This window comes from Sminthopsis crassicaudata, chromosome 2, assembly GCF_048593235.1.
Source record: "Sminthopsis crassicaudata isolate SCR6 chromosome 2, ASM4859323v1, whole genome shotgun sequence".
NCBI lineage: Eukaryota > Metazoa > Chordata > Mammalia > Dasyuromorphia > Dasyuridae > Sminthopsis > Sminthopsis crassicaudata.
This window is the reverse complement of record NC_133618.1, coordinates 447,975,191-447,988,141: the sequence shown is the minus strand read 5'-3', so window position 1 is coordinate 447,988,141 and position 12,951 is coordinate 447,975,191. Positions and strand designations below refer to the sequence as shown.

General features: G+C 33.5%; 1 protein-coding gene across 1 annotated transcript in view; it reads left to right on the top strand.

Moving 5' to 3' along the window:
- Positions 1-12,951, top strand: part of ACTR5 (actin related protein 5) — a 34,194-nt gene that overhangs the window by 10,133 nt on the left and 11,110 nt on the right. Inside the window, exons 3-6 of the mRNA XM_074292664.1 lie at positions 3,916-4,085; positions 7,787-8,004; positions 8,995-9,177; positions 12,341-12,457. Of these exons, the coding sequence (XP_074148765.1) occupies positions 3,916-4,085; positions 7,787-8,004; positions 8,995-9,177; positions 12,341-12,457 (688 nt within the window). The remainder of the gene's footprint in view (positions 1-3,915; positions 4,086-7,786; positions 8,005-8,994; positions 9,178-12,340; positions 12,458-12,951) is intronic.

Genomic DNA, 12,951 nt, shown 5'->3' with positions numbered 1-12,951 from the left:
CCTGGGCAGACAGATATTAGTGCTAACAATTTTCATTCCCCTCCCAGTGTTTCTTCTCTGGGTGTAGCTACCTCTGTCCATCATTGATCAACTGGAAGTGAGTTGGATCTTCTTTATGTTGAAAATTTCCACTTCCATCAGAATACATCCTCATACAGTATTGTTGTTGAAGTGTACAGTGATCTTCTGGTTCTGCTCATTTCACTCAGCATCAGTTGATTTAAGTCTTTCCAGGCCTCTCTATATTCCTCCTGCTGGTCATTTCTTACCGAGCAATAATATTCCATAACCTTCATATACCATAATTTACCCAACCATTCTCCAACTGATGGACATCCATTCATCTTCCAGTTTCTAGCTACAACAAAAAGAGCTGCCACAAACATTTTGGCACATATATGTCTCTTTCCGCTCTTTAGTATTTCTTTGGGATATAATCCCAGTAGTAGCGCTGCTGGGTCAAAGGGTATGCACAGTTTGATAACTTTTTGGGCATAATTCCAGATTGCTCTCCAGAATGGCTGGATTCTTTCACAACTCCACCAGCAATGTATTAGTGTCCCAATTTCCCCACATCCCCTCCAACATTTGTCATTATTTGTTCCTGTCATCTTAGCCAATCTGACAGGTGTGTAGTGGTATCTCAGAGTGGTCTTAATTTGCATTTCTCTGATCAGTAGTGATTTGGAACACTCTTTCATGTGAGTGGATATAGTTTCAATTTCTTCCTCTGAGAATTGTCTGTTCATATCCTTTGACCATTTATCAATTGGAGAATGGTTCGGTTTCTTATAAATTAGGGTCAGTTCTCTATATATTTTGGAAATGAGACCTTTGTCAGAACCTTTGTTTCTAAAAATATTTTCCCAATTTGTTACTTCCCTTCTAATCTTGTTTGCATTAGTATTATTTGTACAGAAACTTTTTAGTTTGATGTAATCAAAATCTTCTATTTTGTGATCAATAATGATCTCTAGTTCTCCTCTGGTCATAAATTCCTTCCTCCTCCACAAGTCTGAGAGGTAGATTATCCTCTGTTCCTCTAATCTATTTATTATCTCCCTCTTTATGCCTAAATCACGGACCCATTTTGATCTTATCTTGGTATATGGTGTTAAGTGTGGATCCATATCTAATTTCTGCCATACTAATTTCCAGTTTTCCCAACAGTTTTTTCCGAATAATGAATTTTTATCCCTAATGTTGGTATCTTTGGGTTTGTCAAAGATTAGATTGCTATAGATGTACCCTTTTTTGTCCTTTGTATCTAATCTGTTTCCAGGAAACAATTTTATTTAATTTGTCCTTAATTTATATCCAAGCCATTTCTAATTTTATTAGAGAGAATTCCTATTAGAATAGTCCCCAGGGCCCTTCAAAATGAATCTCTAACCTCCCTGCCTTCTCCCACCCCCAATAACAGTTGGAGGTAACATTTATAGGCATCTTGAAAAAGGAAAAGATATGATAAAATACTGTGTGGATTTGTACTAGAATTTCTGGAGTAACTTAAGTCTGTATCTCATTCCTTCCCAGACTACTCCCTTCACTTTTATACATAAAGGGACCTCTCCCTTTCAAAAAAGGACAACTATTCGGTGCTGTGAATAGAGTCCTGGGCCTACAGTCAGGAAGCCTCATCTTCCTCAGCTCAGATGTGGCCCCAGATATTTACTGTGTGACTTTGGGAAAATTACTTAACTCTGTTGCCTCAATTGCTTGTTTGTAAGATGAGAGAAGGAGATGGAGAAGGAAATAGCAAAACCATTCCAGTTTCTTTGCCAAGAAAGCCCAATGTTACAAAGAGCTGGACACAACTAAACCACAACTCCCTCTCTTTCTTTCACATTGGAGTGCTGCAGGTCCTTAAGCAAGTGAGGCAGCAAAGATGTGAACCAGATCAGAGCTGGGAACTGCCCTTAACCATTTCCCTAAGAAAAGCCTTTTTATCCTTAACCTATCACCCATCTTTCTAGGGGGCTTTTTCTGGAGTATGAAAAAGGCTTTCGAGAAAAGTAATTCTGGATATCTCAAAAATCTTAGTGTATTTACTTTTATTATTATTTTTAAATTTTCTGAAATGGAAGGTTTTAACATTTAATCTAAACTTCTCTTAAGATAACAAATTAAATCTCCAGGCTTCTGCAACTTTATTTTTATTTGAAAGATTCTAGTTAAAAATCTCTTTTTGTATGGCAATATAAGTGTTATTTCTTAGTCATCAATTTGTAAAATCCTGCATATAGGTTTTTTAAAAAAATTATTTATTCAAGCGTAGGAGATCTGGTTTGGTAGCATCTCATCATCTGAGTGCCTCATAAACTTAAAATGAGCTTATGGATGGGTAGCATACTGCAGAGGAAAAAGCACTGAACTTAGAATCAAAGCAACTGGATTCAGATTTTAGATTTGCTACTTGTGACTTTTTTTTTATTTGGATCAAGTAATTTAATTCAGTTCCTTTCTTTGTAAAAGTATAAAGGGAAAGAATTGAGGCAGGATAACTTCCAAAGTCTCTATGGCACCATATAACTGCTTAAAAAAAGGCTTTAGACCTCCTTCATTAAGATACAGTGTGAGATAGTGAAAAGAGTGCTGGTCTTGAGAGACCCGGGGTTAAACCGCACCTCTCTGTATTGGCCATGTGACTATGAACAAGGGTGCTTGATACCTAGATGCCTTAGTTTCTTAACCTCAAAAATGTGAGGATCAAACTATATTGATCTTTGCTCTTTTCAACAATTTGGTGATTCAAGGCAATTCCAATAGACTTGGGATGGAAAATGCCAATCACATCCAGAGAGAGAACTGTGGAGACTGAATGTAGATTGAAACATAATATTTTTACCTTTTTGTTCGTTTTGGTTCTTTCTTGTGGGTTTTTTTTCCCTTTTGATCTCATTTTTATTGCACAACATGACAAATATGAAAATATGTTTAAGAAGATTGCATATATTTACCTTATATCAAATTTTTTATTGTCTTGGGAAGGGGGGAGGTAAATGAGTGAGGGAAAAAAATTTAGATCACAAAGTTTTATAAAAATGAATGTTGAGGGGCAGCTAGGTGGTGCAGTGGATAGAGCACCAGCCTTGAATTCAGGAGGACCCTAGTTCGAATCTGATCTCAGACACTTAACACTTCCTAAATGTGTGACCCTGGTCAAGTCACTTAACCCCAGCCTAAAAAAAAAAAAAAAAAAATGAATGTTGAAAACTATCTTTACATATATTTGAAAAATAAAATACTATTGAAAAAACTTGAGGTTCAAATGCATTGTGTCTATAAAATGCTTTGTAAATCTTAAAGTGCCATCTATATAAGGGGCAGTCATAGAAATAATACTGTAGAGATTAAGGGAAGAAATAGGTAAACTCTACTGTATATTAATTATGATATCTGAACTACTGTGTTCATTTATGGGTACTATATTTTAGGGGGACATTGAATAGCTAAATTAGGTATAACCAGAGAAGAAGAACCAGAATGATGAGGGTTCTGGAAATCATGTTATATGAAGTACTTTAAATAGTGGGAATAGTTAACATTACAAAGAGAAGACCAAAAGCAGACAGTAGAGTTATCTTTGAATATTTGAAAACCCAGAAGAAAGTGTAGAATAATTTAATTGATTTTACTCACATATGTTATGTAGGTTGTGTTTCTCCAAAGGTTTGGTTAAACATCTCTGAGGGAAATTTTATAACTTTTTTTTTTTTTTTTTTTTTTTTTTAGGTAGAAGGCTGATCTAAGATAGCCTTTGAGGCCTTTCTTACTTTAATAAGAAAACAGGCTCCCCATAATACCTTAGGGTTAATGTCTTAAAATTACTTACCCCTGCCCAAAGATGCATTGTTTTTTTTCTATTCCTTGTTGTTGAACAGCTCAGTGTTATTTCTGTGGATTGGACCATAGGTTGGATGCCAAAAACTGTAAACGAATCAATCTTGGAGGAAGTCAAGCAGCTGCATACCTACAACGTCTTCTCCAACTGAAATACCCTGGACATTTAGCAGCCATCACTCTTAGTCGAATGGAGGAAATCTTGCATGAGCATAGCTACATAGCTGAAGATTATGTGGAAGGTAATGATGTAAACCTTGTCATTGTAGATTTTATGATTTATTCTATCTTGCTTATTTTCTGTATGTTACAAAGGTGGATTCTGGCAATTTTGCAGGAGTGCTTACTTTAAAAAAATAATAAAATCAGAATCCTAAAGCGTGATAGAGATTCTGATCACTAAGTTTTATTTCCTGCTTTTTAACATAACATTATAAAAGAATATAAGTACCCCTTCTTTCTCTCCTTTTTTTTTTTTTTTTTTTTTTAAAGCATTCTTTATTTCTAGGAGCTAAGGCTATTAATTATTTGATTTAACATGTTTATTATTTAATTATTTGCAGAAACAATTGGTTTAGTTCCTTCTCTATCTCATTTCTGTAAATAATGTTTTTCTAGTTAAAAGTGTCTTTCCCAGTTTACCTTTTTTTAGATAACTTTTTTTACTTGCTTAGAAAAGTCTTTTAGGAATTGTAGTTGGCTTCGGGTCTCTTAGTTAGAAGCCTTCTCTTACAAACCCTTTGAATGAAATTTAGGGACTACTTTGGAACTATAATCCTAATATATGAAACTTCTTTTAAAGTGATAAGTATCAGTATTAGTTCTTACTGTTATTTGACTAAAGAGAGTATTATAGAGTATTTTAAACAATATTTATATGAAAACTTATTTTTATTGGAGCCATTGGGTGTATTTTTTTGCTTCTGTCTTTTTCTTTTTTGTTGTTTGGTACAGAAACCTTAAAAGGTGAATGCAGTGTAGGTGCTAAAATATGTAATTTTTTCCCCCACTTATCTTAATATGTGATAAAATAATAAAAGAGAAGGGGCAGCTAACTGCCACAGTGGATAGAGCACCAGCCCTGAAGTCAAGAGAACCTCAGTTCAAATCTGGCCTCAGACACTTAAAACTTCCTAGCTGTGTGACCAGGGACATGTCACTTAACCTTAATTGCCTCAGCAAAAATAATAATAATAATAATAATAAAAGAGAAAATTATAATGATGTTATTTACTATATTTTATGAATATAAATTACCCAACACTAATGGATATTTCCTTTATTAAAAAAACCTTAGGGAAAGATCATTCCAATTGCCATGGGCATTTCTATGAGTTTATTTTCAGAAATCAGCAGTTTGAGATTAATTGAGGGCAAAATTTGCTCTCTGCATAAGTAGTACAAGCAATAACATAAAAGATACTTTACTAGCTCTCTCTAGTTAACATGATTGATTTATCTCTGTAGTTTTATTAAGTCTGTTTAAATAAAATCATAAATTAAGAGGGACTATATAAGCCATCTAATCCAAGACCTAATTTAACAGGAATCTCCCACTTTTGATACTACCTGTGTGACCTTGGAAAAGTCATTTAATCTCTTTTGGTTTCAATTTTTCACTTGTAAAATAAGGAATCTGAGAAACATGATATCTGAAAGGACCATTCCAGTTCTGTATGTATCCTGTACATCATATGTAAGAACTAGTTATCTATTCTTTTTCTTTTAAAATAATAGCTCTTTTTTTCAAATTATATGCAAAGGTAGTTTTCAACATTCACCCTTTTCTCCCTAACTTCTTGCACCTCTCCCTTAGAGAGCAAGCAATTCAATATATATATTAAACATGTACAATTTTAAATTTGTATTTACATAATTATCATGCTGTACAAGAAAAGTCAGATCAAAAAGGAAAGAAAAAAGTTTATTATGTCTTGTGAACCTAACCTTTTTCACTGATCAACTACTCTATTTCTTAGCCTTCACCAAATGGTTTTAATGACCATTGCTTTATAATATAGTTTTAGATCTGGAACACCTTCATTTGCAATATTTTTCATTAATTTCCTTGAAATTCTTGACTAGTCACACATTCTTTAGTTAAAGGCTTCTAGTGAAGGAGAAAACTCACTACCTCTGAAGGAAGTGAATTCTCCTTTTGAATAGTTTTAATTATTTAGAAGATTTTCCTTATCATCTAATCTAAATTTAATCCCTTATCTTTAATTGGTAGCAGTAATGAAAACTCTGTGTATACCCCTTTGCTTTTTGCTTAAGACTTCCTAATCCTCATCAATGCATTCTAAATTCCTTCTGGCATTATCATATATGGTATCATGACTAACCAGAAGTGGGTAATAATTGTCAGGATGAAAGCTGAACAGTTATAGTACCAATGGCTCTTTCCATGTGTTTTAATTATTTTCCTCCAGATATTTAGTGGTCCTTTTTCCTTTCCTCTTCTATCCTTTGTCCTCTCCTCTACTTTTCAATCTATTGACACTGAATAAGACTCTTCTTTGGTTTTTGTTTTTATATTTAAACCCTTCCATTTATTTAAAGAATATTTTATTTCTTTTCATAATCTGGAAACTGGAGAAATGTTCTTTGAGCCCTTTTACCTTCTCTTCAAGTAAAAATCTTGTCACTGAACCTGTCACTCTCCTATTCAAGCTGTAAGTAGCTACCTTTTTTCCTTAAGATTGAAATATTAACACAAATGATACTTAAAATCCTTTATAATCTGACATTAGCTACATTTCTAGAATTATTGAATATTACATTACTTCACAAACTTCAAATTCTAGCCAAGCTATTCCCTGGACATAACAATTCATTTCCCATCTCTGCTTTTGAACTGATTGTCTCCATGCTTAGAATTTCTTGCCTTGTTCTCTTAAAATTCTTATTCTCTTCAGGCTTGACTCAGAGATAATACCTGGGACTTTACCTCTCCCTTTTAATAGGACCTTTCCTCAATATTACTTTATATTCATTTTGTATATACTTCTCTGTATACTTGTTTTTATGCTCCAGTGGAATGGAAGCTCTTTGAGGATGGGATGTTTTTATTTTTTTCTGTATATTCCAAATGCCTAGCATAATAGGTTGAATAATAGGAAGGAAGGAGACCAATTCTAGTCAACAAACATTTTTAAATTACCTGTAATATCCCAGAATTGTGCTAAGATCTTGGAATACAAAAATGTCCCTTACCTCAAGGAGCTCACAATCAGGGGGATGGTGCTGATGCACACAACTATGTACAAATGTTATATATTCATTACAGAACAAAATGGAGATAATCTCCGACATTAAGGAGGACTGGGAAAAACTTCTTGCAGAAGATAGATTTTTAGTTGATACTTGAAGAAAATCAGGGAAACAAAGCAGAAAGGAAGAGTAGGCACATTCTAGGCATGGGAAAAAAGTGAAGATGAATTGAGTTAGGACATTGAATGTCTTGTTTGAGGAATAGCAAGGAGATAAGAGGAGTCATAGAATGAGACCATATATGGTGGAGAGTAAGGTACAATAGAACTGGAAAAGGGCCAGGTTATGGAGGGCTTTAAAATCCAAATTAAATTTTCTGGAGGTAAATATATCGAATAGAGGAATTCCAAGTTGAGGCATATAGGAAGATTACTGATCAGGTGATAGAGTGGGGAAATGTTGCCTGATTAAATGTTTCCTTTTGCTCTATTAATTTCTATTACATGTTATTTTAGTTGGTATTTGATTTAATTTTGCTGTTAAGGGAACTCAGGTCCTCAGAGATTGTGACTCACCCAAAGTCACATAGCTAGTTAGTGACATAGCTAGGATCAGGACCTACCACTTCTAACTTCTGATCTAATGTTCTAATAAGTACTGCTGTATTTAATATAGTGTTCATCCATAGTAATGTTTCTCTTTAATAATTTTCTAAAATTAAAAAAAAAAGAACTACAGAAGTGGAGATCTCCTGAATATTATGAAAATAATGTTCATAAGATGCAGCTCCCCTTCTCCAGCAAGCTGCTTGGTAGCACTTTGACATCTGAAGAGAAGCAAGAAAGACGGCAGCAGCAGCTGCGGCGGCTTCAGGAACTTAATGCTCGAAGACGAGAAGAAAAACTACAACTTGATCAAGAACGACTGGATAGACTTCTCTTTGTACAAGTAATGGCACATTAATATTTAGTATGTGTACCAGAATAAGGCTACAGCTTCTTCTGTCAAACTTCCCAGCCTAGACCAATAAGACTTATGTTCTAACATTTAATTTTCAGAATAAAATACAAGACATAGTCAGGAGAACATGGTTAAAAGTAGAGATTTTTAAAGTCATGGGTGAATTGTAAGTGGATCTTCATTTTAAAAGTAGAGCATTACAGTTTTCTCTCTCCAAGCTAACATGAAATTTACTTTCAATAATGAACTAGGAATTGAAAATTAAGGAAGACTTATGTGGATTAATGGAAATTTTAAAATGTATACTTCTTTAAGGTTGAATCTATAAAAATAGACCCAAATTCTTTTCACTATAGCATTTTATTGTAGTTTATATTAATTTATTAGAAGAACTTTTGGCATTGTGTTTGAACCCCAGTGGGTTCTAGTGGGAACTAGGTCAACACCCCCATTATAACATCAACAATTAACCTGAATCACAAACAAAATAATTTTGCTGATATGCAGGTTCTATATATCATGCCCAGCAGCAGATTACACTATGTGTTTGCCATCTGAGGTTAAGCCTGTTCAAGTACTTATTACCAGAAGGTTGATCAGCAGGTGATGGATTTTTTGGCCAAACAACTTGTTCCACCATCTAATAATGCACAAAGGGATTTTGGATTATATCAGCGGAGAGTGTATCCAAACCAGTGAAATAACAGATGTTTGAAGTATTGAAGTACATGCTATGTGTAATTATTTAAGGTGATAACATGTTCTTGACTCTGAGAATGAGTTTATACATGTGCCTTGGATAATATAGATTCAGTGTTTTGAAATGAGGGGCTAGATGTCCTTTCCATTTGTTTTTGGTTTTTTTAATTGTTTGCCTAACTCATAGAATTTTAAAAATTTTGTTGTCTTTTTTTATTTTTTTGCCTAAGTGTATACATTATCAATCTTTATTAATTGACATTCTAAATAATCTCATAGGAACTTCTAGAAGATGGTCAGATGGATCAGTTTCACAAAGCCCTGGTAGAATTGAACATGGACTCTCCAGAAGAGCTACAATCTTACATACAAAAACTGAGTTTGTCAGTGGAACAGACTAAGCAGAAAATTCTCCAGGCAGAAGTCAATATTGAAGTGGATGTTGTAGATACCAAACCAGAGGTAATGGAAGGGCCCCTGAGAGGACAAGGAAAGTAGTGAATGAGTTGCTTTTTAGCCCTTTCTCTAGTCAAAGAGTGCTTTATAATAGGAATAAGTTAACACCTTCTTAGAGCGGAGACTAGCTTTATTTTTTTCTGTTTAATCCCATTTTGGTAAAGCAGCCCTCTCCTAGACTCTTTGCATAGGATTGCTGTTGTCTCTAGTGACAAGAGCAGGAAGATGATGATGGATCCATTCCTTATAGAATGTATGGAATCATTAGAACCAAATAATGACAAGATTGATTACTTGCACTCTTCTTAATACATAGGATCAGATCATCAGGGAGGAAAGAAGATATATGAGATAGAAGAATAACATGCTCACTCTAGCATATGATCTATAGCCACTACATTGATATTAACTAATGTCCTTCCTTTTTTTATTTCATATATCAGTAGGTAAAGCACTTGGCATTTTTTTTGTCCAAACAACTCATTCATCCACTCAGGCACAAAGTCATTCTAGATTATTGAAGAGACTATTAAAAATTGCAATTGTTTGAAATATTGAAGGGCAGCTAGGTGGTGCACTGCACCAGTCCTGGAGTCAGGAACACCTGAGCACAAATCCAACTTCAAAAATTAGTTCTGTGACCCTGGGCAAGTCACTTAATTCTTTTTACCTAAATTTCCTGATATGTAAAATGAATTGGAGAAGAAAATGGCAAACCACTCCAATATCTTTATCAAGAACACTTCAAATGGGGTCAGGAAGAATTGAACATAACTGAAAAATGATTAAACAATAAGAAATATTGAAGCATAGCTAATTAGTACTCGGCCTTCTGCTTACCCCCATTTTGTTAGTATTTGTACCTGACTTGTGATTTGATTCTCATACTCTTTCTCTATTTCTTTCCAAGTGATTTATAAGATAGCCCATTGAAAATATTGATCCTATTTCTGCTCTGTTCATCTTGTTTTGTTATTTATTTTAAAAAATTATTATTTATTTTTAACATTTAAAAAAAATAGCATTCTAAATGCTCTCCTTTCTGCTCCTCCTACATCCATTGAGAAGACAGGCAGTGATGTCAGTTATAGATAGGAAATCATGCAAAACATTTCCATAGTAGCCATGTGGCAAAAATAAAAAGCAAGAAAAATAAAGGGAAACATTATGTTTTAGTTTGTATTCAGCTTTCATCAATTCTTTGTCTGGATGTGGACAGCATTTTTCGTTATGAGTCCTTTGGAATTTTCTTGAATCATTGGATTGATCAGAGTCTTTCACAGTTGATAATTTTTATATTGCTATTACTCTGTACAGTGTTCTTTGGGTTCTGTTCACTTCACTTTGCATCGGTTCATATGGGTCTTCCCAGATTTTTCTGAAACCATCCCCCTTAACTTTCTTATAGCACTAATAGTATAATTATTATAAAGATTAATAATATTCCGTCACATTCATATATCACAGTTTGTTCAGCCATTCCCCAGTTGATGGAAATCCTCAATTTCCAGTTGTTTGCCAATACAAAAAAAAAAACAAGTGCTCTAAATATTTTTATTCCAATACGTCTTTTCTCCTTTTCTTTGATCTTTTTAGGATAAAGCCCTTGTAATGGTATTTTTGGTTCAAAGGGTATGCACAATTTTTAGCCTTTGGGTATTCAAATTGTTCTCTAGAATGGTTGAACCAGTTCACAGTTCCACCCACAATGCATTAATGTATTTATTTTTTTTCAAAATTCCTTCTAGCATCTTTCCTTTTCTGTCATGTTAGCCCAACTTGATACAGGTGACATAACACCTAAAAGTTGTTTTAATTTGCATTTCTCTAATCAATAGTGACTTAGGGCATTTTTTCACAGAACTATTGGTAACTGATTTTTTCTTCTGAAAATTGCCTGTTACCCAATATTCTCTTATCAGCTTCTATATCTTCTCCCTAATGTTAAGTACTTTCCACCCATCTTAATCCCCTTTTAACTTTATTATTTTTAATGTATGAACTATAAACAGATTCATTTTAAAAGATTTAATTTTTTGAAAAGATTGTACCTTCTTTAATATTTTGGGGGGGGTCCCCTGTTGACCCTTAAGCTGTCCCCAATGGATTTCTCCCATATAGCAAATTAATAAATTGACTGTGCCTTAAAACTTGCCATACATCTGTAGTCCATTACCATTTTGTTTAATACTGATTAAACAAAATGGTAATGGACTACAGATGTATGGCAAGTTTTAAGGCACAGTCAATTAAATCTTTTAAAATGAATCTGTTTATAGTTCATACATTAAAAATAATATCAAATATTAGTTTAGGAAATTGTCATAAGCATACTGTTCAGTGGTTTTAATTCTTTATAATATGAAAGAACTGTGGGCTTCATTGATTTCTATAAACACCTAGAATTTGCCACAATTGATATATGTGCTTTCTTACCTACTTGCTTTTTCTCACACAATTTTTGTTCCTAGTAGAAGGAGGGTTTCTTTTTAATCTAATTCTGTATAGTGCCTAATATAGGCTTTACTCATAATAGGAGCTCTAATTTTTTTTTTTTTTTCCATAAAGGAGAGGAGAAAGTACTACATTTTAAAGTATTATCCCGGAAATTATTTCATTGTTGGATTTTTTATTTTTTTTTTATTTTTGAGCTACTGATATAATTCAGTAAAAGATACCATATGCATTAACAAAAACTAACTTTTCAACTTGTCTTATTAGGTTAAAAAAAATCATTTAGCTGCCTTTATTTACCTGGTTTAATAGCAACAAATTTTCTGTTTGGTAGACAATATTATTTTAATGTCAAACTGGTTCCTTTACACAAAATATTTCCTGAAATGTTAATGTGGTCACAGAAATCTTTTTTAAAGGAAAGGGATTTGTTGGATCTTAACCAATATTTTGAATAAGATTTATATAAGTGATGGAGGTAAACTGAGATTGAAACCAAGACAATTTTATGACATATTTTTTAGTCTTGAAATTCCTTTGTTATGATAGCCATTAGTGTGTGATCATTTTATAAGCCTGGGCAGTTTTTCCACATTATTTATGTAAATTTTTAAACCTTCAGATTGGATTAAATTTCTTACTTTGAAAAGTGCATCTGGAATTATAGTTGACACCTTTGCTGTTCACAGAAGTTACAGAATCTCTTTCATTTTAGACGCCTGACTTGGAGCAGCTTGAACAAACTCTAGAAGATGTTGAAAGCATGAATGAATTTGAACCTCTTTTTTCTGAGGAAACACCTGAAGTAGAGAAGCCAGTTACTACTGTGCAGGTTTGACTCTACTAACCATTGTCATTTTATGGGATATGTTTTCAATACTGTAATGAATCTATAATTACATCAACATGTACAAAGTAGTACTTTCCAGTAGTAAAGCTTATATCTTTATGCACTCATTCTGTGTTATTCTACATGTCTGTCTTCCCATAAATCCTTTATAGGTGGATATCCTTACAATGGAGAACTTTCTTTGACTCACTTTTGTTTGTTTTGTGGGCAGCAATGGAATATTTAGCCTTTCCATTATTACTTTTTGACTAATCCTACTCCTTTTCCAAGCACACTTGTCTCCAATGTCTTTTATACTATTTGAGTACCAGTTGTGCTGGGCTGGGCCTTACTCATGTAAGTCCCCTAGTGGTTTAGATTTAGTATTGGAACAAAATGAGAAGTCATTTAACAGTTAACAAAAGATAATCTTAGCCAGAGTAAGAGAAGGATATTCATTAAGGCTATATACATTGAGGACACCTTTCAGTTAAGCA